Below are 25,365 nucleotides of genomic sequence, written 5' to 3'. Positions count from 1 at the left end.
TCTGTACACATCACCCAGCATCTTTTCTCTCTCAACCGCTTTCAGTATCGTTCTGTACAAACGATAAGCAGAGTCTGAGTTGGTCTTACCTACATGTATGACATGGCCATTTGCCATTGTTTGACCCATTCTCTTAGCACATCTAAATCTTTTGCAGAAGATTATACTCCTCTAGTCTTAATCCTTGCACAAATTTTAGTATCATCTGCAAACTTACTGACCATACCCCCAACATCACTATCCAGGTCATTAATAAAAAGTGAACAGTAGTGGGCCTAACACTGATCCCTGGGGGACGCCACTAGTAACCTGCCTCCAGGCTGATCCACAACTGTTGACTACAACTTTTTGGCTGTGGGATTGGAGCTAATTCCTAATCTAGCTTTTCAATGTCCCAGTGATACTACATAATTCTATCTTGTGAAGTAACCTAGTGTGAGATACCTTGTCAAAGGCTTTCTGAAAATCCAGGTAGATAATGACAACCAGATTACCCTCATCCACTAACCTAGTAACTTCTTCAAAAAACAAACAAGTTTGTAAGACACAACCTTTTTCAAAAGCCATGTTCAGTATCTCTAATGGCCCTTTCTCTTTCTCAGTTATCATAAAGAGTATCTCTTAGGATCCCAATCTACGTCTACCCAATGATGGATGTCAGACTGATAGGCCTGCAGTTTCCTGGCTCTGATTTGTCCACTTTTTTAAAAGTCAAATTTAATTGAAAGAGTTGTGCATTTCCAAAACTGGTGTTGAAATATAAATGAAATATACTCTGACGGGTTACGAGACAGAGTTTACAACTGGAGTCTAGTCTCCAATCACACCATTGCAATCTTTCTTTCTTCTGTCCATTTTCTCAACACATATCCAGTGCTGCTCTAAACTTTCCTTTCTTCTTCAAATCCTTATATGTTCTTCTTTCTCCCCACATCTTTGCTGTGTTGAAACTGATTCATTGCCATTCTCATCCCCACCCCCCCCCTCCTCAAAACCTTCCTCCTATGATGTTCAGGTTTGAAATCCAAGTTTAACATCAGCTAATAACTCCTGGTTTAGATTAATAACCTGAGGTGCGCAGATGACATTGTACTCATGAAAAGAAGAAAAATACAGGAGCTATGGAAAAACTGATTCCGGTTGTAGTTAAAGTGAAATCCAAGGAAAAGGAAGCAATGGCAGGGAGCAAGGGATCAAAAGGAGGACAGCAAATAAACAGAGAATCGAACAAATAAGCAGATTCTGCTATTTAGGATTCTGGGTCTCAGAGCACAACAACAACATGATGCATTTATATATCGCCTTTAACGTAGTAAAACATCCCAAGGTGTTTCAGAGGAGCAATATCAAACAAAATTTGACATCGAGCCTAGTAGGATATTAGGACAGCTTGGTCAGAGATAACCTGAGGTCTTAGAAGGAGGAGAGGTGGAGAAATGTAAGGAGGGAATTCTGGAGCTTAGGGTCTAGGTAGCTGAAGGCACGGCAGCCAATGGTGGAGCGATGAAAATCGGGGATGCGCAAGAGGCCAGAATTGGAAAAGCACAGAGATCTCGGAGGGTTGTAGGGCTGGAGGAGGTTACAGAGATAGGGAGGGGCGAGGCCTTGGGGGGATTTGAAAACAAGGATGAGAATTTTAAAATTGAAGCGTTGCCAGACTGCAAGCCAACGTAGATCAGCGAGCACAGGGGTGATGGGTGAACACGTGTTTAGTAGAGTAAGAACTAGAGTGGCACTAGCAAGAAATACATTACAAAAGCTGAACAAGATTTGAAAGACACAAGCATATTTTACGGAGCAAAGATGAATCATTTAATAACCATGATATAGCCAGTAATTCTCAAAGAATGAGAAGCAATGACAGTGAAAGAGGTGAACACAAATATTCTGAGCCGTTGAAATCTGAAAGATCCTCAGACTGCACGAGCCATAAGATGAGTAATGAATAGGTGCTTGAAAAACAGAATGAGAACGATGCTCATCAAGATAAAGGAAACGCCAATACTTTTGGATATATAACCAGAGAGGAAGATCACCTAAGTAAAACAAATCATGCTTGGGAAATTAAAGGACAAAGACCAAGGGGAAGATCAAGGTAAATCATGTTGGTTGATACAAGAAACTGGGCAAGAATGCCAATCTGACAGGCAACACAAGTGCAGGATCATGTACATGTCTGTCTAAACTCAAGCATGAGGTTTGACACTCAACCTCCTCTTCTCTCCTGCTCTTTTCAACATTGGTGGTTCCCCACACTATTGACCTTGACCTTCACTTTAAGTTCCTCAAGAATAAGGAAAAAAAACCTTTGATAGAACTGCATGTATGATCACTGAAGGGTTGTGTTTGGCCCTGATAATCCCCAGATAACTGGCCTGCCAACTCTCAATGTCCAGGTTCACATTTAAAGAATAGCCACTTGGATAAGGTATTGGAAGGCTGCCACTACCCACGATACCATTGCCAAACATTAATTGTTAGCTTCGGAGAAGCAGAATGTACTATTTTGTGTAGACATATGGTTAATTGTTATCAAAGGGACAATTACGTAGAAAACAGAATCTACAGCAAAGAAACAGGCCATTCGGCCCAACTGGTCTATGCCGGCATTTATGCTTCACATAAACCTTCCCCCACCCTTCTTCATCTAACCCTCCTCCCACCCTTCTTCATCGAACCCTATCAGCATATCGTTCTATTCCTATCTTCCTCATGTGCTTATCTAGCTTTCCATTAAATGCATTATGCTATTCGCCTCAACTACTCTTTGTGTTAGCGAGTTCCACATTCTTACCACTCTTCGGGTAAAGAAGTTACTCCCGAGTTCCCTGATGGATTTATTGGTGACTACCTTATATTTATGGCCCCTGGTTTTCCACAAGTGGAAATAGCTTCTCTACGTCTACCTTATTGTTTTAAAGACCTTTGGGTCAACCCTGAGCCTTCTCTTTTGTAGAGAAAAGAGCCCCAGCCTGTTCAGCCTTTCCTGATAAGTATATCCTCACAGTTCTGGTGTCATCCTTGTGAATCTTTTTTGCACCTTCTCCGGTGCCTCTATATCCTTTTTATAATAAGACGACCAGAACCGTGCACAGTGCTCTAAGTATGAAACATAGAAACATAGAAAATAGGAGCAGGAGTAGGCCATTCGGCCCTTCGAGTCTGCTCCGCTATTCAATATAATCATGGCTGATCCTCTATCTCAATACCATATTCCCGCTCTCTCCCCATACCCCTTGATGCCTTTTGTGTCTAGAAATCTATCTAGCTCCTTCTTAAATATATTCAGTGACTTGGCCTCCACAGCCTTCTGTAGTACAGCGTTCCACAGGTTCACCACCCTCTGAGTGAAGAAATTTCTCCTCATCTGTCCTAAATGTCCTACCCCATATCCTGAGACTGTGCCCCTCGTTCTGGACCCCCCAGCCAGAGGAAACATCCTCCCTGCATCCAGTCTGTCTAGCCCTATCAAAATTTTATATGTTTCAACGAGATCCCCCCTCATTCTTCTAAACTCGAGTGAATACAGGCCGAGTCAACCCAATCTCTCCTCATATGACGGTCCTGCCATCCCAGGAATCAGTCTGGTGAACCTTCGCTGCACTCCTTCTATGGCGAGTATATCCTTTCTTAGGTAAGGAGACCAAAACTGCACACAATACTGCAGGTGTGGTCTCAACAAGGCCTTTATAACTGCAGTAAGACATCCTTGCTCCTGAACTCAAGTCCTCTTACAATGAAGGCCAACATACCATTTGCCTTCCTAACAGCTTGCTGCACCTGAATGTTTGCTTTCAGTGATTGGTGTACAAGGACACCCAGGTCCCTTTGTACATCAACATTTCCCAATCTATCACCATTTAAATAATACTCTGCCTTTCTGTTTTTCCTTCCGAAGTGGATAACTTCACATTTATCCACATTATACTGCATCTGCCATGTATTTGCCCACTCACTCAACTTGTCTAAATCACAATGAAGCCTCTTTGCTGCATCCTCCTTGCAACTCACAATCCCACCTAGTTTTATGTCATCAGCAAACTTGGAAATATTACATTTGGTTCCCTCATCCATATCATTGATATATACTGTGAATAGCTGGGGCCCAAGCATTGATCCCTGCGGTACCCCACTAGTCACTGCCTGCCACCCCAAAAAAGACTCATTTATTCCTAATCTCTGTTTCTTGTCTGTTAACTAATTTTCAATCCATGCCAGAATATTACCACCAATCTCATGTGTTTTAATTTTGCACACTAATCTCTTATGTGGAACTTTATCAAAAGCCTTCTGAAAATCCAAATAAACCATATCCACTGGTTCTCCCTTATCTAGTCTACCAGTTACATACTCAAAAAACTCCAGTAGGTTTGTCAAACATGATTTCCCTTTCATAAATCCATGTTGATTTTGTCTAATCCCATTGATATTTTCTAAGTGTCCTGTTATCACATCCTTTATAATAGACTCTAGCATTTTCCCTACTAATGATGTTTGGCTAACTGGTCTGTAGTTCCCTGTTTTCTCTCCCTCCTTTTTTAAATAGTGGGGTTACATTTGCCACCCTCCAATCTGCAGGAACTGTTCCATAATGGTCTAACTAAGGTTCGATACAAGTTTAACATAATTTCTCTGCTTTTCCATTGTATTCCTCTAGAAATGAACCCCAGTTGGTTTGGTTTGCTTTTTTTTAAAAAAGAATGCCCTTATCAGCCTGCGTCACTACTTTTAGTGATTTGTGTATCTGTACCCCTAGATCCCTTTGCTACTCTACCTCATTTAGATTCTTATTAACCAAGCAGTATGTGGCCTCATTATTCTTGCTACCAAAAATGTAATACCTCACACTTATCCATATTGAAATTAATTTGCCACATTATCACAATTAAGTCAAGTCCTTTCATTTACAGGCAGGGCAGCACTAACATTTTTGATCAAGTGCCTCCCCTTTATTCAGAGAGCTCACTACAAACAAATTAAAGATGGAAACCCTATCCAAACTGAAATTTAAATTGCAATACTAGGGTCAGGTGGAATATTATGAGGTGCCAATGAATCTGCAGACACTGCAAACCTGAAGGTCACCTGAAAGAAATAAATGTATTTCCCCCCCCCCCCCCCCCCCCCCGAGATCGGCACTCAAGTAACCATGAATAACTACATTTGGCAATAGTAGGATATAAACCTACTCTCATGTGCTGACTACAACAAAGATCCAATGCCTCCAACCTCCTGAATCCGTCCCCAAGGGGTTTGGCAAAGTGAGGAGCACCGTAAGACTTCAGGAAGACATAGGGCAGACAAGTGGTAGGTGCAGTTTAATATGAGTGAGTGCGAGGCACTACACCTTGGGAGAAGAAAAAAAACAAGGAATGGGAGTACACACTTAATGCAAGACACTGAAGGATGTAGATGAACAGAGAGACCTACAGTTTCTAATACATAATTTCTTGAAAGTGAGGGGACAGGTAGGTAAAGACATAAAAAGGTCAATAGAATTCTGTGTGTGAAAGTCAACATTGAACATTGGTGTGCTATGTGACTAAAGTGCGACTCCTAGCCAAGCCCAATTTGTTTGCACCCAAGATTCAGACATTTACGTGTTTGACTAACTTTGATGAAGTAATGGAGATGGTTGATGAGGGTAGTGCAGTTGATGTGTATATGGACTTTCAAAAGGCGTTTGATAAGGGATCATATAATAGACCTATTAGCAAAATTGAAGCCCATGGGATTAAAGGGGCAGTGGCTGCATGGGTACGAAATTAGCTAAAGGACAGAAGGCAGAGAGTAGTGGTGAACGGTTGTGTGGAGGGAAGTGTGCAGTGGTGTCCCCCAGGGGTCAGTTTTGGGATGATTGCTCTTTTTGATATATATTAATGACTTGGACTTGGGTATACAAGGCATAATTTCGAAGTCTGCAGATGTCACAAAACTTGGAAATGTAGTAAACAGTGAGGAGGATAGCAACAGACTTCAGCAGGACATAGACAGACTGGTGAAATGGGCAGACACATGGCAGATGAAATTTAACACAGAAAAATGTGAAGTGATAAATAGAAGCATGGCATAGAACAGCAAGGAAGTTATGCTAAACATTTTTAAAACATTGGTTAGGCCCAAGTTGGAGTATTGTCGCCAATTCTGGGCACCACACTTTCGGAAGGACGTCAAGGCCTTAGAGAAGGTGCAGAAGAGATTTACTAGAATGATACCAGGGATGAGGAAGACATAGGGCAGACAAGTGGCAGGTGCAGTTTAATATGAGTGAGTGCGAAGCGCTATACCTTGGGAGAAGAAAAAAAAGGAATGGAAGTACACACTTAATGGATGTAGATGAACAGAGACCTACAGTTTCTGGAGAGACTCGAGAAATTGGGGTTGTTCTCCTTAGAGCAGAGAAGGTTAAGGGGAGATTTGATAGAAGTGTTCAAAATCATGAAGGGTTTTGATAGAGTAAATGAGGAGAAAGTGGTTCCAGTGGCAGAAGGATCGGTAACCAGAGGACACAGATTTAAGGTAATTGGCAAAAGAACGAGAGGCAACATGAAAACAAAAATTAACGCAGCAAGTTATGATGATCTGGAATGGACTGCCTAAAAGGGTGGTGGAAACAGATTCAATAATAACTTTCAAAAGGCAACTGGATAAATACTTGATGGGGAAAAATTTGCAGGGCTATGGGAAAAGAGCAGGGAGTGGGATTAACTGGATAGCTCTTTCAAAGAGCTGGCTCAGGCATGATGGGCTGACTGGCATCCTGCTGTGCTGTATCATTCTATGATTTTCACTTCACGCTTGAGGTCGCTGGATGGAAATGTGGAGCTGAAACCCGAGGCAATTTCCTCTTCCCGTCCTAACACAGGGATTCTGATGCCAATTACAGTACTCCTAATGCTGCCATAGCTTAAATCAACTCAAACATATACTGAACCTTCCTGTTTTGTATAGTTCAGCTAGTCACTGGATAATTCACTGAACCATAGTAACGTTTCCTACATTACAACAGTGACTACACTTCAAAAGTACTTAATTGGCTATAAAGCACTTTGGGACATACTGAGGTTGTGAAAGGCGCTACATAAAGTGGAAGTCTTTCTTTTTCCTGTTGTGAGGATTCCAAAACTGCATACGTTACGTAGGTGTGGCCTGACCAATGCTCTGTAGTGACAGGTTAACCACCTTAAATCTACACTCTATTCCTTATTTTATACAACCAACCAGTCACTTAAATTAATTATTTAGTTACTAATGACAGTATGAGCTTTTTCCTCCAATACCTTTTCCATGTACGTGGCTTGACATCAGTTTCCATAAGCAGACCAAATCCTCTGTGAACTGAAACCTGCATTTTTATTCTCTGATGTATTTGGGTTGGCATAGCACAGCCCAGGTCTAACAATTAACTTGATCATGGCGAACTGGTCATGTAGGATGCCAACGACATTTCCTGTCAAAGGATGCCAAAAATATCACGCCATTAGACCAATTTATACAGGCTAAACCACTACTGCAGATTTAGTTACAAATAAAATGATACACAGAAGCAAAATACATAGGCAAAGCACTAAACAGCACAATATTTGAGAGAACTCGAATTTACCCACAATAGTTTCTTGGATTGTAATAGATCCTTGGACAAATCAGATGAACTCTTTTTTGCATATGGTATTAAGGATAGAGTCATAAGACTAGCAATCAGAACTGGGATAATTATTTTCATGTAACCTCTTTGACGTAAAGTCAATTCTTTTAAAGTTGTCAGGCAAACATTAACAGTCTTTACACCTCACCAGAAAATGGGATAATGGTCTATAACAGTTGCATTCCTACAGATTGTTTCCATACATGGTCACAACCAGAAATTACATGTCCCTCTGATAAGTTGCTGGTTTTATAAACATTTTAAACATGCTCTTTGCTATAAAAGGGAATTTTCTTTCAGCTATTTCATGGAGAGAAATCCCACCATTTTGTACTTGGCAAAAAGAGCAGTCTCCATTTTCGACCTGAACGACTTGAAACTATGTAAAATTGGACAGAAATTCCTATTTTTGACACTTTTAATTCTCAGACATTACCACGCTGACCACACTTCAAATGTACTTCATTGGCTGTAAAGCATTTTGGGACATCCTGAGGTCATGAAAGGTGCTTTAGTAAGTTCTTTCCACTTTTCTCAAATTAGTTGCTTTTGCAACAAGAGACTGCAGAATTTTATTTAAGGATGTCTTATCATCTAAAGGGGATCATTAATGTAGCCCACAATGCTAATCAGATTTAATGAATGTCCCTGCAGTTCTGTCATACCATTGACATGGTAACAGCAAATATCTCGCCTAATTACATACATTCACTACATTTTTGGCTTTTGCTTTAAAAAGTTATTGGATGTCGTCCCAGTTATGTAGATATGATATATATTATATATTTTTTGAGAGCTGCAGACTACTTTGGCTGACGGAAAAAAAATCACTTTCAGAGAGCGCTGATAAGACACAGCAACAAATGAGTAATTTTTCATGAGCGAGCCGACTGAGTGCAGAGAACACAGAAAAAACATTGGAGAATTTGTAAAATACCCCCCAAAATGAAAAATAGGCCAGAGGATTCAGCAACTGCTTGTTTAACCTGTATATTAAGCTCCACATGCAAGATTGTCCCAGTTGATAACACTTTCTGGGAGACAGCTCCACAACCAGGAGAAATAGTAAGAAAAGTCAATGATGATCTACAGCACTTGTGTAGAACACATTTTCAAATGCACAGCAGGAAACATGCAAACGCACACTGGCATTTAGCTATCTAAAGTATGAGAAGTGTAAGTGAAATCCCCCAGTAATCCAGATCAAAAATCTGACAATGCCCCCCAGTAGTTTTTTTAAAAAGGGAAGTGAAATTGAGTTAAAAACAGAGAATCAATAGAAAAACCCTAAAACACAGAAACATAAAGATAAAACATTCAAGACATTAGAACTGAATGCCAAACAGAGGGTTGTTGATCATTAAAGAAAGTAATCAGCAAAGGAGGTGGCTAAATTTATCCTGTAGACTAATCCCGAGTGAGTCTGTGATTTGGAAAGAGAATTATAGTTTTGTGCATATGCAGCTAATGCATAGGGGATATTTTTCTAGGCTCTTGTGTCTTTACATATTTGAATGCTGCCAATGGAGCACTCATTTATACATCATATCTCACACTTTTCTTATCAATTTGCATTAGTTTTGAGATAGTGATCCTGGTTTGCAGACAGCAATCCTGGAATGGAACAGTTTACAGCTTACCTGCTATACATGATTAATCAGTGCTTTATGCCTAGAGCCAACATGGCAGCTGGCAGTCCACATCTTCATGTAGTCACTGATGATTCAGTGCTTTTCATAGTATGTTACAGCACAGGAGACCATTCGGCCATCATGCCTGTGCTGGCTCTTTGAAAGAGCGATCCAGTTAGTCCCACTCCCCTGCTCTTCCCCATAGTCCTGTAAATTGTTTCCCGTGAAGTATTTTTCTAATTCCCTTTTGGTCAGATGTCTAATTTCCTTAGCAGATAGATTAAAACCTGTAACCAATAGATATGCATGCAGGTACTTGACAGGCTGTTTGATCAGGATTACAGAGATCAATGTATCAATGCATTAACAAGAAATGGAAAAGCCTGGTTTGCTTTTATTAAAAGAAATGATGAACTATTTAAATATGTTACTTGGGTGTAGCAGTGTGAGAGTCAGACCACGAAGGTCTCAGGTTTCCCTGGTCTGTGCTGTGATAACTAATCTCAGCGAGAACCATAATGAGTTTGCTACAACTAGATGTCAGGTGAGGACAGAATCAGGCTCAGTTTCTAAGCCAGTGTTGTCCAATAGAAATTGCTGACTAGCCACAGGTGTAGTAGCTATGACAACACCTTTTGAGCCACATGCACAAACCTTAGTAGAAAATGCCTTACATACACTCACACAATACAGGTAAATGTACTTTACATGTGTATATTTACTTAACAAACATCTACCATCATTCAGTAACCAAAGAAGTAAAGCACTCATTTAAAAAAAACTTGCATACTGCTTTCTGTCTTACCATTTTACCAACAAATGCACAAAAAGGTTAAAGTATACACATACAGAATGTGATTATGAGTATTGTGATCATGCCCATCAATGGTGTCTATTACTCATTTTTTCATTTATGAATCTGGATTCCCAATTAGCCACGTGTGGCTAGTGGCTAACTTATTAGACAACACTGGTCTAGTCTCATACAGGGCCTCACCCACTTGGGTGAAGTACTAAAGAGATAACTTCTCTGAGCTACAGCTTCTGGAGTTCCGAAAAAATGGCAAAACTAAAATAGATTTTGTGCAGGATTCCAGGTGCAAATTGAAAGAGAAGCTTGAAAAAGTCAGCAGAATTTGGAGCAGGTGCTCAGGCAGAAGCGAAAAGAGGCTCGGGAGATTGAGTCCAGGGTTTACAAGCACTCGGGGCAGGCAGGTGGCTGGGTCTAGGAGCATTCAGAGTACATGGTTAAGCCCAAGAGCACTCAGACCATCAGATACTAAATCTTGCACCTTATTGGTCCTTGCTAAGCAGCAACTTTTAAGAGGTTAGCCACCACTAATAACAGTTCAAATTTCATGGTCACATGGTATAATGGACTAATTACATCACTCAAACTGACAGATAGTCAAAACAATGGAAAGTCATTTACTAGTTCAACTTTTTTTTTTATTTACATACACTAGCTGATCTTCCACAGCACTGCTAATGGCAAGTCGGGTGATGCACTGTTTTACAATGACAGAAGCATTATACCATGTAACGCACAATTGTATTATTCTGCTGTTATTGTGGAGTTGTGTTTAAGCAGATCTGTCCCTTTAAGGCAAGAGGGTCAAGCTTTTTGACTTTGTGGGCTGCTTAGATGCATAACAAATCTTTGCAGGAATTGTAGAAAGCTGAAATGAGTATTTCCATTAATTTGCATATATCTCAAGCTGTAGATATTAATGGATATTGGTGTTCTAATTTTGCATTTATTCACCAAATGAGGCAATGGTAGTAAAAACAGCCCTTTCTAAACTACCAGGCCCATGAAACTAAAACAGGATAAACTAACAAATAAAATATTTGTGCAAATAGAAGCTTTGTCGCCTGGGCTTATGGATTGCAAACAGCTAGTTGCTTTAAGAGATGTAGCCTGAGGTCAGAGGTTAATAATTGGTGAGAAAGGTTTCCGAATTGGAAGTTGCTTGCAACTTTCCAGCTAAAAGGTCAGGACAAAACACCATGAAATGACTGCCACTCTTTTTTTAAAAAATATGTTTGACACTTGAAATTGTGATGTATGGTCTCAAAGCTTTCATAAAGAAAGTTGTGCCAAACATGTAATATATGGAAGTACAATGTGAATAACTTCTAACATAGTTTAAAGACCCAATCCAGGAATTGGACTGGAACATTAAAAAGGACAAAACTTAAAAAACAATTTTCATAAAAATTTAATTCGCTTAATTTGTGATGCCTTGAAGGGAAATTACAATGACCTGACCCCACAGTTTATAGTCAAGGATAATTATGTAATAGAGCGAGACAATGAACTGTTCATGTTGCTGGAACAAGGAATGAGCTCAGATGTTGCTTTTACCTTCCTAAGTTTTGAGAGTACTTGTTTCTTACTTCTAATACCATCTGAAGCAACACACTGAGAATCACTGACTGATACACCATCGCTAAGTATTACAAAAAATAAAATCTGATAATTGACAATATCCTCCTGCATTTTTAAAAAATTGAACTGCTATTTTGAATGTGAATTAATATCCCTTCCATTTATCCTAAAGCTGGTAATGATGTCATGGCTGAAACAATTTTGCTTTGTTTACATACTTAAAACGTTGTAAAGACTATTTCCCCGGTGGGATGAAAACAAACATTTTTGTATGGGACAGTAACAAATGCTTCCATGATTGTGGTCATAATGGGCTGAACTTCAACCCATGACCCATGAAAGCTCTCAGTCAAGAGTGAAATATGGTCTACTACAGGCAAAAACAGACAGGTCTGTTCATGTGTATTTGCTGTGCAAAGAGTTGTGCAGCAAGGTATCGTTGAAAGCTGTCAGCATGCATCATCACAATCTCTCCACCGTGTGGAGAACTTGATTTGGAGTAAATGTCTACGATTAATGAGGCATGTAAGAAGAAAACTTCAAATATTCCAAAAAAATATCAAAATATCCAGTCCACATATTTGCGATGGTTGTCGATACTTCATGGGAGCCTTGAGCTGTAGTCTAAATAACCTGGACCTTTATTTTTAACACCCGTTCTCCATTTAAATACATTTGTACTCCTCATTGTAACATGAGCCAATATCTAATCACTCAGCTCCTCTTCATCACTGAAATATGCACTCTTTTTTATCCGTGGACGCTTCGACAGTTCAGATGTTGAACATTCACTTGCATCACCAGCAGTCTGTTTGCGTCTAAGTTCTTCCTCCTCAATTTTTGCTTGCTGTTGAGAACAAGTGTTAAGATATTATTAGGATACTGATGTTACTCATTTCTTTTTAAAATACCTCGCTCTACATTGACACTTTCCAATACAGATCCTCTTGATTGCTAGTCCAATAACATAAGCATTGCGCTACCAGGTATCCAGAGGTTGAGTGTTTAAATTCCACCATGGCAAGTTGTGATAGTGAATTCAATAAATTTGGTAATTTATGGGCTAGCAGCAGGAAAAAAAATGATCAAAAGCTGCTATTTTACTATATCCTTCAGGAAAGTGAAACTGCTACCTCTACCCAGTCTGGCCTACATGTGTCTCCGGTCCCACACTGATTATCCAATATCCCAGACTCCTCCATCACCATCCTCAAGTATGTCCCGTCCAATCAGCAGGATAGATCTATCAGAGGTGGGGCCACAATGATGGGCGCGGCTCCGGGAGTCCTGAGCATTGACTCCAGACCCCATCAAGTCTCATGGGTTCAAGTTAAACAAGGACAAGGAATCCACTTGTCGATTCCCAAATACATCCTTCCTCAACAGATGAATCAATGTTAAACACCACTTGGTGGAAGAACTGAGGGAAGTAAGAGAACAGAAAGTACCCTGGGTTGGGGATTACAACTTTCACTACCAACAATGGCTGAGTAGTACCACCACTGACCAAGCTGATTGACTCCTGAAGGACATAACAACCAGGCTGGGCCTCCACTCGGTGGTGAGGGAACCAACCTGAGAGAGTAACCTACTTGACCTCGTCATCACCAACCTACCTGTCACAAACATATATGTCCACTTTGGCACCAATATGAGTCACCACTGCATAGTCTTTGGGAAGGCAGTGAGGACACCCTCCACTGGATAGTGTGGTTCTACCACCACGCTCAGCTGGACAAACTAAGAACAGACCTAGCAGTTCAAAATTGCACATCCATGAGCAGCAGCATTCTATATCACCACAATCTGCAACGCTCATGGCCCTGCATATCCCTCAATCCTCCATCACCATCAAGCCAGGAGACCAACCCTGATTTAATGGGGACTGTAGAAGGGCATACCAGGAGCAGCCCCAAGTATACCTTAGTATGAAGCTGCAACCTAGTGAAGCTACAATACATGGTTACCTGCAAGCTAAACTGCAAAAGCAGCAAAGCTCAGCAAATCAGACTGACAATATCTCATTGGAATGCTCAAGACCAATTCACCAGAACTAACCAGCTCCCAAGCCAAGATATTCCATTGCAATTATGACACTGGCATCCACTATACAATGTGGAAAATTGCCTGGGTATGTTCTATTCACAAAAAGCACACCAAATCTAACCTGGCTCGTTACTGCCCTGTCAACCTCCTCCTAATCATCAGCAAAATGATGGAAGGAGCCATCCGACTTCTCCCCGGTGCCAATATTTATCCAAAGGTGGGGCCACAATGGTGGGCGTGGCTCCGTGAGACCTCAACATTGACTCCAGACACCATGAAGTCTCATAGGTTCAAGTCAAACAAGGCCAAGGAATCCACTTGCCATAAAATAGATTGTCGGGTCATTATCACATTGCTGTTTGTGGGACCTTGCTGTGTGCAAATTGGCTGCCGTGTTTCCTAAATTACAACGATGAATACACTTCAAAAGTACTTAATTGACTGTAAAGTGCTTATAAATGCAAGTTTTGTTCTTTCTTTTTGATCGTAGTGCCACCTACTCAATAACCATCTCACTGACACTCAGTTCACGTTCTGCCAGAACCACTTGGCTTCAGACTTCTTCACAGCCTTGATTCAGACAGGAATGCAAAAGCTGAAAGTAACAGCCCTCAACATCAAGACAACATTTGATTGAGAATGGCAGCAACAGCCCTAGTAAAACTGAGGTTAATGGGGTCAAGGGACCTTGTTCTCACCAACCTACCTGTCACAAACATGTCTGTCCACTATAGCACCAATATGAGTCACCACTGCATAGTCTTAGAGGCTGGAGTCAAACCTGACACAAAGGAAGACATGCATGGTTGTTGGAGGCCAATCATTGCAGTGCCAGGACTTCACTGCAAGCGTTCTTGGACCAACCACCTTCAGCTGCTTCGTCAATAACCTTCCTTCCATCATAAGAATAGGATGTTCCATGATTATTCTGCAGCAGTCAGCTCCATTCACAACTCATCCAACAATGAAGCAGCCCATGCCAGCCAACAGCAGGAACTAGCCAACATCTAGGTTGGAGCAGACAAAGGTGGGCAACATTTGTGCTACTTCCAACAAGAAAAAGTCACCCACTTCCCTCTGATGGTCAACAGTACAATTACCAAGTGGGATCACCATCAGCACAAGGACTGCAGCAGTTCAAGATGACAACACCACCATTACCATCTTAGGGCAACCATTAGGGCTAGGCAACATGTGAAGCTTTGCCAGTATCGCCCATACCCTGAGAATAAGTTTTAAAAATACGGATGATATGCTGGTTTATAAATGGCAGCAGTATTATTGCATGTTACACACAGTCTATTATTCTGCTGCTGAGCTAGAATTATGTTTATCTTGCTTGTCCTTTTAAGGCTAGATTATATTATATGGCTAAGTATAAATAAAAGAAAGCAAAAATGCTGTAGGTTTGTTTCTGAGATAAAAGTCTCTAAAATTTTTTAAAAAGCTGAAAATAATTTTGATGTGAGATTTTTACACCAAAAAGCTTCTTAAAGTTCATTTTCCATCTAGTTTTGAAATAAATTGAGAAAACAAACCCTTTTACAGCATGAGGAAAAACACACTTCAAATTGAACATACTGATACATGCTGGGAAATTCTATACACTCAAAACTGTGGCATTTTGGGAACTGCAGACAAGTTTGGTTGGTAACTCCTTATCAGAATGACAGCACTGAGAAAAATATCAAATTCAAGCTAAGGTTTTTGAAAGAGACTGAGGCCTCCAAGTAAAAATCTTAAATGAAGGTCGTCAAAGATATAAAAGGCAATTTTAAAGGTAAGTTTAAACAAACGATTGTGAAGTAAACAGTTTTAAAAATGTTTTTATATTAGAAACCTTATTTTGACACTGAGGTGGTCAGGCTGATGAGAACATTTTGAACAATCAGTTTTTTTTACTGGTAGATTTGAGTCTTTATAGTAACAGAAGTGACTTTTTTTGATAAGGAGAATACACCGCCAAGTAACACACAATGTATTGATTTATGGTGACTGAGTTATTAAAAACGGTAAGATGGTGTGCATTTCCTGTCCATTATGTCACACTTGGCTTTCACACTTTGATTGGCTGAAATAAAAAGTCACAACTCTTACTATTAGGATTCAGGAAAATCAACTAATAAAAAAAATTACATGGTATTCTAGGATTTTTGCCAGTGTTTTCGGATTCAAATTCCACAGTGCCTCCATTTTTCTATCCTTTATGTATGTATTTAATTTTTATCTGTTACCCTTTTTAAAACCCTGGATACAAAGGAAGATGGTAAAAAAGCAGATTAGTGGTTGATATGTGCAGTTTAGCAATAGTGGGGAGAGGTCAGGATTGTAGGGATAAGGAGCATTTCAGAGTGGGACTGCTAGGCTTTGGTAGCATGACAGAATGGATAGAATATAACATTACTGTAGAAAGGGAACCTGGTGCCTGGTAGCACAAGGTTATGGATTGTGGGTTTAGTTTACTGAGGGATTCCTGCAGCCTGGTGCTAGAGAGTGGGGAATCCTTCGATCTGACACTAGGGGGGGGGCGGGGGAGAGAAAGAGGGAATCCTGAGCCTGGCACTACTGGAGGGGGGGGGGGGGGGGGGAGGAAGCTCCTGGGGTTTAGGAACACTGGATAAGCAAATACTGGGGTCGGAAAGCATTGGGGGCTCCTATTGTCTGGATTCAACGATAGGGGGTAGATATCCCAGGACACTGCAGCACTATGAGCTGTGGGCCCTGGGATCATTGTGGGAGGAGGGTAAGGTAGTAAGTTCTGTCGATGCTGGGTCAAAACTGCAGGAGGGTGGGAGGAGACAGTTGAAGGGGAGTTTATTGAGCTTTGTAACTACTGTTGGGCACACTGGAGGGGGTCTGATGAAGCACTGGCAGTGGGTCCTAGGGTCCAGCAACACCAAAGAGGAGATGCATTGAAGACAATGAGCCTAATCCAACCCCATTCTTGGTGTTAGATGATTTCCGAATGCATTTCCAGCCCGATGCACTCGATACGGCATTTGTCCACTGTGAACTACTATAAACTGTATATCCTGGGAGTCCAAGATCGTAAAGTTGCGTATATACCTCTCCCGATGGTTCAGCAAGCTTATCCATTATTCAGTGAGTAACTGAGTTATACAGATGCAAAAGGTCCCAAGTTCAATTCCTAGTCTGTGCTGAGTTAATTGATCTCAGCTGGAGTAGCAGAACGGCTATTACAGTTGATCTCTGCTTCTTGGAAAGGAAAGTAATGTCTGGGTTCGTGCTCTTGATTGCTAGGAAAAAGGGGGAGGGATTAATAGCAGGAAATGGGTCATGGCCGGTTGGGGTGAGCATGCTGTGTTGAGAAAGACTCAAGAGTGAGAAGAGCAGCAATTTGAGGATGGACAACAGCCTCCAAAGCAAACTCCACACTCAGACCCCTGACAGAGAATATGCCTTGGGCAAAACATAATTGATGAAGCTCCAACAGCAGCTGGATAATCTTAGGGGAAATATTTTTTGCAATTGTTTATGTTTTTATATTTGTTCTAAATTTTATTTATTTTTACCTGCACAGGTGGAGGAAAAAAAAAAAGTACAAAAATGTTTTCAAAAAATATTGTGAGCATTTAAATTGGTTCATCAGCTATTTTCTTGCTAAGAAATTTGTATACGAGCGTATCAGTTAATGAATTTGCATGCGAACCAATCAGTGGCAAAATATATGGTTACAAGAAAGTGTGATGATCGAAGTATGACGGCTGAAGTGGGACAGGAAGTATGAAAGGAAGTGCAGAGGAAATCATGCCGTCATACTATTGTTACAATATCATGAAAATGGTTTACTATAATAGTCAAATAATTTCCTCAAACTGTTTAAGATATTACTCTGCTCCTGAAAATGGTGACTCAATGCTCAGGTGTGGCTGCCATCCAGTACCTCTCATAAGTGGGCCCAGACGGTATAGACAGACTATTTAACTACGAAAACTATCACAGTTGAGCTTCATCCTGTCCTCAACCAAAAAAATTGTGCATGGTTCACACTCCCAATTGCTATCTAGCACTTGCTGCTGGAAGTGTGCATATGTGGACTTCGGATGAGGAAAGGATCGGGTTCGACTATGGTGCCCCCTCCAGTCCAATAGCCTGCTGCCACTCTGGGCATTTGGGCAAGGTATTGAAAGGAAGCTCGTGCTCAAAGAACCATACACCAGAAAGAAATCAAGGCTTTCAGGAGAGGAAGGGAGGATAGAAAAATTGGGCAAAAAAGCCGTGTATTTATATGAAACAAAGTGACCAAATATTTCTATTTGTTGTTCTGCAATCAGAATGATACCATTTGGTCTAAATCTCCTTCTGAGCATCATGGTCTAGTTGCACATGTTTGAAAATATCCTAATCTTAGGCAGGTCTATGTGTGGAAGAGGCCAACCCCCCATGTAGGAGCCACCCACCGCCTCCCTCGCCGTGTACAACAACCCAATGGTCATTCCGGGATGCCTCACAGCTAGTTCTGGGCATGGGATCAGTTCACCCACACACTCAGTCACAGGTGATGTGTGACCCACAAATACCAGAGAGTAAACACACTAACAAAATAAAATACCCATGAAGACTGAAGACAGGGCCAATAAAAGACCTTAAATCTGAACTGTAAAGCTTCTGACTGTAGCCAGGCCTAAACTGAATGTGTTCTTCAGGAAGTGAGTATTTACACAGCAGAGATTCTTGGAAGATGCCAATAAGGCAGACAAGCTCCTAGCATTAATCATAAATGCAAGTTTCTAATAACTGCATAAGTAGCATGAGGATGGAGTGAATATTCTAATGTTAAGATGGCAATAAAGTTAAAAGGATTTTGTTTCAAATTCTGTTTCTTTGCAATTTGAAGTGCAGCCAACAATGGGGGATCCATCTAATTCTACATGCTACCCTGCCCCCACATGTCAATAGAAAAGCTAGGAAGACAAAGCTCTCAGGCTGTTGTAAGGTGAAAAGGCACTGAGAGTGATTTCTACACTATGAAATTGTGGGCCTGAATTGCAGAATTAATGTTACCAATGTATCACTACTTGTCATGTCTCTACAACATATTTTCCCTAGACATGGAGAAAGCATTTGACAGGGTAGAATGGGCTTCCCATTAGTGGTGCTTCAAAAATTTAAAAGTTTCCTGTCATGGATGTAATCACTGCCTCCTTTCTCCCTCCCCCAATTTTACTCTGTACAAACAGGAGAACTTCAAAGCATACTCCACAGAGCTAATTGTTTACATTTCACTATTACCCAGGTTGTGTTTCTTCCAATTTCAGCTCCAATTTCAAATTCCTCTATTTGCATCTGCCCTTACAAACTGAATTCTGGTACCTGGGAAAAGAGAGTTGTATAGCACCATATGTCCCTCAGACACATCACAAAGTGCTACACATGAATGACTCTGAAGTGCAGTCGTTGTTGTAACAGACAAATATGTCAGCCGTTCAGTGTGCAGCGAGATGAATGGTCATTTTTTAGGTGCTGAGAGGAATGTCAGCCGGGACACTAAGAGAACTCCTGCTCTTTTTTGAAATAGTGCCATGGATCTTTAACATCAAACTGAGCAGGTAGTTAGAGCTTGGGATAGTATCTCAGCAAAGAATGAGCATCTTAGATAGTGAAGTACACCCTCAGTAATGCACTGGAGTGTGAACCCACATTTTGTGCTCAAGCCCTGGAGTGGAGCTTCAACCAACAAATTTTTGATTCGAAGCCAAGGGTGCAGCCAATGGATTAAGCGAACACACTACAAAATGTTGAATCAGAAAGAGAGATTCGGTACAGTGTTTTATTAATGAAGCACTCTCTCCAGGTATTTTGCTCGGTAATTTCAGCATCGTAGACCATTTAAGGTTTTCACTTCCCTCCTCAGTCACTCATGACAGATTATGGGAGCAGCCTATAGCTGTCCTGGAACAGTTCTATTAAGTGCAGTGCAGCTAGACAATGCCACATCAGTTCCCAAGCAGTATAAATCCCTGACTCCCACTGATCAAGCACCGATTTTATAGGTTATTTTTAGCCTCATGGAAATTGCATTTTTGGGTCTCCTCTTCCTTCTTCCTCTGCACAGCTAAGGTCATGATGGCAGTTTAATATGTCTTGAAGTGTCTCCATTAACTTCAGTGGAAGCCAGCACTTCAGACTGGCCTGGGGGCCATACTGAAGTTGCCTGACCCCGAGAAAAAAAACATTACTAGTTGATTATGCACCAGCAACAATTCTTCTGAGGAACCAGCTTCCACTGAAGTCATTGGAGGTTTTCCAAGATGTACGAGGGCTGATCCTGCAAACTACATAATTGGGTCGACTAGAGAAAAACAAAGACTTGAAATGCCAGTTGAGCTTGAAATTGATCTATAAAACAGTATTTCTTAGAGGGTAGTCTGTATGCATTTTTTTGAGATAGAAGATTGAATACATGGAGCAGAAAATATCGGCTCCCCAATCACCTCTCCAAGTTTTGTTTCTCATTTTTAGTGTTGGTTTTAATCTATTGTTCCATCAGATTGTCAGGAAAAGTTAGTACAATGGGCCAGAAATTACTTACCTTGGACACCGCTCTGTAATGGCGTCCATCCCAACCGCTGTCGAATCCATCGGAGTAAGTTCGTAAACGCGCACATGTGCAGTAAAAACCCAAAATCGCGAACTTGCTCCGATTGGTTCACCGAAGCTTTGACAGTTACGAATTAAAGGGCCACCTACACTACAATCAATACAATCAGCAAACATCCGTAAACTTACCCATCTACCCAGCTGGAACTAAGAGACTTACGCCACGAGAAGAAACGCTTGAAAATACCAGCCCTACACTACTTTTTAAAAGCGCAGTGACTGCAAAACAAAATATTTAATTTTAAAAATGTGGAATGTCTAATTATAATATTTTGATTATAAAAATTTAATTAAAAATTATTTTTTTTTACTTTTAATTTCTGTATGTTTCAGTACATTAAATCATTTCCATGTCTTTTTATAATAAGGTATATTAATCTAAATTTAAAAATTTAACATAACATAGGGAATGTCACTTTAAATGAATGGGTATTATTTGCCTACTTGTGGGTGGGACTTGCATTCTCACATGATCTCTGAGCGCACCACTGGAGAAGATTTCAAAATTCAGCAAACAGATATCGTGGCCTACGCAGTGAGTACATTCGTACTTTTTATCCGCAGGATGTGCAGAGAGCCTTGCCACCCCCTGGCCGAAGCAAATTCCAGCCCATTATATTTGACACAAATTTAAAAGGACCACCAACTTCACACATAATATGTTGAAATGCACAACAATGTAACTTCCATTTTCTTGAAGATGATGCTCCTTTAACAACAACAAACAACTTGCATTTATATAGCGCCTTTAATGTAGCAAAATGTCCCAAAGCGCTTCACAGGAGCGTTATCAAACAATATTTGACACCGAGCCAGATAAGGAGATATTAGGACAGGTGACCAAAAGCTTGGTCGAAGGGGTGGATTTTAAGGAGCATCTGAAAAGGAGGAGAGGTGGAGAGGCAGAGGTTTGGGAAGGGAATTCCAGAGCTTAGGGCCTAGGCAGCTGAAGGCCTAGCTGCCAATGGTGGAGTGATTAAAATCAGGATGCGCAAGAACATATCAAATAGGAGCGGAAGTAGGTCATCCGGCCCCTTGAGCCTGCTCCGCCATTCAACAAGATCACGTCTGATCTTCTACCTTAACACCATTTTCCTGCACCATCCCCATATTCCTTGATGCTTTTAATATCTAGAAATCTATCGATCTCTGTTTTGAATGTACTCAATGACTGAGCCTCCACAGCCCTCTGAGGTAGAGAAATCCAAAGATTCACTATCCTCTGAGTGAAGAAATTTCTCCTCATCTCAATCCTAAATGGCCTACCCCTTATTCTGAGACTGTGACCCCTGGTTCCAGGCTCCCCAGCCAGGGGAAACATCCTCCTTGCATCTACTCTGTCGAGCCCTGTAAGAATTTTGTATGTTTCATTGAGACCACCTCTCATTCTTCTAAACTCTAGAGAATACAGGCCCAGTCTACTCAATCTCTCCTTTTACGACAATCCCGCTATCCCAGGAATCAGTCTGGTGAACCTTCATTGCACTCCCTCTATGGAAAGTATATCCTTTCTTAGGTGAGGAGACCAAAATTGTACACAATACTCCAGGTGCAGTCTCACCAAGGCCCTATAAAATTGCAGCAAGACATCTCTATTCCTGTACTCAAACCCTCTGGTAATAAAGGCCAACATACCATTTGCCTTCCTAATTGCTTGCTGCACCTGCATGTTAGCTTTCAGTGACTGGTGTACAAGGACACCCAGGTCCCGTTGAACATCAACATTTCCCAATCTCTCACCATTTAAAAAAACTCTGCATTTCTGTTTTTCCTACCAAAGTGGATAACTTCAAATTTTTCCACATTATATTCCATCTACCATGTTCTTGCCCAGTCACTTAGCCTATCTATATCCCCTTGAAGCCTTTTTGCATCCTCCTCACAACTCATATTCCCACCCAGTTTCGTGTCATCAGCAAACTTGGAAACATTACATTTGGTTCCGTCATCCAAATCACTGATATAGATTGTGCATAGCTGGGGCCCAAGCACCGATCCCTGCGGTACCCCACTAGTCAGACCTGTTTATTCCTACTACGTTTTCTGTCTGTTAACCAATTCTCAATCCCAATTCTCGAAAGCCTTCTGAAAATCCAAATACACCACATCCACTGGTTCTCCCTTATCTATTCTACTAGTTACATCCTCAAAGAACTGCAATAAGTTTATCAAACATGATTTCCCTTTCATAAATCCATGTTGACACTGCCAAATCCAAAACAGGCAAGAATTGGAGGAGCGCAGAGATCTTGGAGGTTACAGAGATAGGGAGCGGGGAAGGATTGGAAAACAAGAATGAGAATTTTAAAAGCGAGGCTTTCCCAGACGGGGAGCCAGTGTAAGTCAGCGAGCACAGGGGGGAGTTAGAATACGGCCAACAGAGTTTTGGATGAGCTCAAGTTTATGGAGGGTCGAAGATGGGAAGCCAGCCAGGAGAGCACTGGAATAGTTAAGTCATAAAATAAGATGCAGAGGAGATAAACAACAACCCTCCACCCCTCAACTAAGCAAAAAGCAGGACACATTCCCCTGGAATTAGCAGAAATCTTAGCATTTGCACCACCCCACCATGCACTAACCAGGAACCATGGAACTTCTTTCCACATCCCACACCCCCAAACTAAGCAGGAAACATGGACCATACTCCCACCACAAGCAGAACGTCAGTCAAATTCCCATCCTTAAATTGAGCAAAAATACAACTGCCTACCTCCCAATCACTGAGCAGAAGGAATCACACCAACCTTCCCCCACTCGGCAGCGTTTAGGAGACAGATACCTCCACCCGCTGCCCACCACCCCCCAACAACCCGGCATTGATCTAAAACCCTCCCCAGCCCTCAATGGAGCAGAAATCAGTACATATAAAACCCTCTCCCACTAACAGAATCACCGCACCCCCAAATGAACAGAAATGCCACCAACAAATCCCCCGACCGAAAAGAAATCCAAATCGTAACCACACCCACAGCAGAAATTCAAACACTTTCCCCTCCACTGAGGGCAAACTTAGCCTTCCCCAACCCTACTTAAGGCAGAGGTCCTGCCACTACCACCCTTAGTGAAGACAAGCGTTCCACCACATCCCCAGAGGGAAAAAAAATGACTTTGCCACCCAACCCCCCGCCCCCCCCCCCCATCCACAAACAAAGAAACTCCCTATTGACAAACTAGGCCTTATGTCTCCTGCCTCAACCAAGCACAAGCTCGGCCTTCCCCTATCCTCACTAAGCAAATTCACCCCCCTCCTACCTGCTGAGAAATAACTCCCGCCTCTTCCAGCCCCTCATCCAGAAACTCAGCACCATTTCCCCACCTTGATCTAAATACCTACCTTCTGTAACTTAAGAAAAATATTTTCTCCCCTCCCAACATGGAGATGGAATTGGGTGCTGGCCAGTGTAGCTGCCCCCTCACACAAGATAGAAAAACAGGTTGTGTGGCACTGCGCCACGGCCAATCTGCAGCCACCACTGCCTTCTTCCCCATTCTCTGACCCCTCCTCCTCCTCCTCCTCTCCTCTGACTCTCCCCATCTACTTCTCTCCTCCTCTTGCCCCTCCCCCAACCCCTGCATTGAGAGGAAATGGGCACTGGCACTCCTTCATTGTCCTCTTTTGCTCCTTCTCCTCCACCCCAGCCTTCTGCTCCGTCCTCCATCTCTTTCCCCCCTAACCATATGATCTCGTCATTTATTTTGTCGCTCTTTCTGGGACCTTACTGTGCGCAAACTGGCTGCTGAATTTCCTACATTAACACAGTGATTATACTTCAAAAATACTTCTTGGGCTGTGAAGCCCTTTTGGACTCCTGAGGTCTGTACAGCACTATATATGTTCTTTCTCCTTTCTTTACTGGACTTGATCTTAACTCCCCATGTGCAATGCCAAAGGAGACTGACTAGTTATACATTAAAAATGGTTACAACATTCTAACAGTATTGTATCTGTTGGTGGTGCTGAGTGTGCCATTATGTAACCCATTTAACAAAGTGGGACTCCCCCTAATATCGTGTGACAGGCTACTGCAGTCTTCCAACCCCTTCAGAAATCTGTGAGTGCCAGTTATCCCATATATTTATAATAAACTTCCATCAAGTGATCAGAGAAATGCTCCAACTAGCTTCAAGTCCATTAAACCAGCAAGAAATTAAAATCCATTATGTCCCTAAAGCCAATTCTTGTATGTAAATCGGAAAGTGCTGGAATCAAGAACACTCAGCAATGGGCACGCTAAATCGCCAAACAAATGCAAGTGCATCTCTCATATTGTGAATCGTGGGTTTAAATACCCTCCCCTTCAGCTGTAGACCAGTAGGTCCTCAAATCCAAGCTGAAGTTATCAAACCCAAGGAAATGACAAATGTTGCCATAGTAAAGAAGTTGGCCTTTTCCAGCACTGAAACCAGCCAGTCAGAACTCCCAGCCATTCAGTAAAGCAACGGTGCTCAGAAGTATGCCAACAGGAATAGTTTGAACACCAGACCCTGCACTGAACCAAACCTTTCCCCCCACCATAAGAAGCATTATCCTCCACACGCCTCTTCTGAGCACTTTTTTGGCTGCTACTCATTCCCTTCCCTATTCCTCTCCTCCTCCTGTTCTCATCTTCCTCTGTGCCCTCACACACCCTCCCCTGTCCTCCTCCTAATCCTTGGTCCAATTATCAGTCCAATGTGCAACGCTGCTTAACCTGAACAGTGCCCCTGGTTTCACAGTAAGTACATCCCCCACTGGTCAGCATTTCTGAATCCCTCACTCACTGTGTAGCAAACCCAAATTCAAACCCCTATTCACTGTGCAGGATTTCAAGTTTGAACACTCCCCGCCCCACCACCACTGAGCAGCATTAAAACATTGCTTCTCTAGATATGGAACATCAGGACCCCATACAGAGGAAACCTCCCCCCCCAAACCAGAACAGTTACTCAACATCAGAAACCTCCCCTAATGAGCAGCATAGGTCAGGGTGGAGAGAGAGAGAGAGAGAGAGAGAAAAAAGAAAATAGGGTTGGGGTGACAGGAGGGGAAA

The 25,365-nt window shown here is 41.7% G+C and overlaps 2 protein-coding genes across 3 annotated transcripts in view; both read right to left on the bottom strand.

The window, feature by feature from the left end:
• The window catches only part of yaf2 (YY1 associated factor 2), a 166,830-nt gene extending 156,228 nt beyond the window's left edge, over positions 1-10,602 (bottom strand). The window contains exon 1 of the mRNA XM_067999877.1: positions 7,281-10,602. Within this exon, the coding sequence (XP_067855978.1) occupies positions 7,281-7,381 (101 nt within the window). The 5' untranslated portion in view covers positions 7,382-10,602. The remainder of the gene's footprint in view (positions 1-7,280) is intronic.
• An 880-nt stretch (positions 10,603-11,482) lies between these two features.
• zcrb1 (zinc finger CCHC-type and RNA binding motif 1) overlaps positions 11,483-25,365 on the bottom strand; it is a 42,179-nt gene continuing 28,296 nt past the window's right edge. For both annotated transcript variants that reach the window (XM_067999874.1, XM_067999873.1), the window contains exon 8: positions 11,483-12,515. In XM_067999874.1, coding sequence (XP_067855975.1) covers positions 12,375-12,515 — 141 coding nt within the window. In that variant the 3' untranslated portion in view covers positions 11,483-12,374. The remainder of the gene's footprint in view (positions 12,516-25,365) is intronic.

Source organism: Heptranchias perlo, chromosome 18 (genome assembly GCF_035084215.1).
Source record: "Heptranchias perlo isolate sHepPer1 chromosome 18, sHepPer1.hap1, whole genome shotgun sequence".
Lineage (NCBI taxonomy): Eukaryota > Metazoa > Chordata > Chondrichthyes > Hexanchiformes > Hexanchidae > Heptranchias > Heptranchias perlo.
This window is presented reverse-complemented; position numbering and strand designations above follow the sequence as displayed.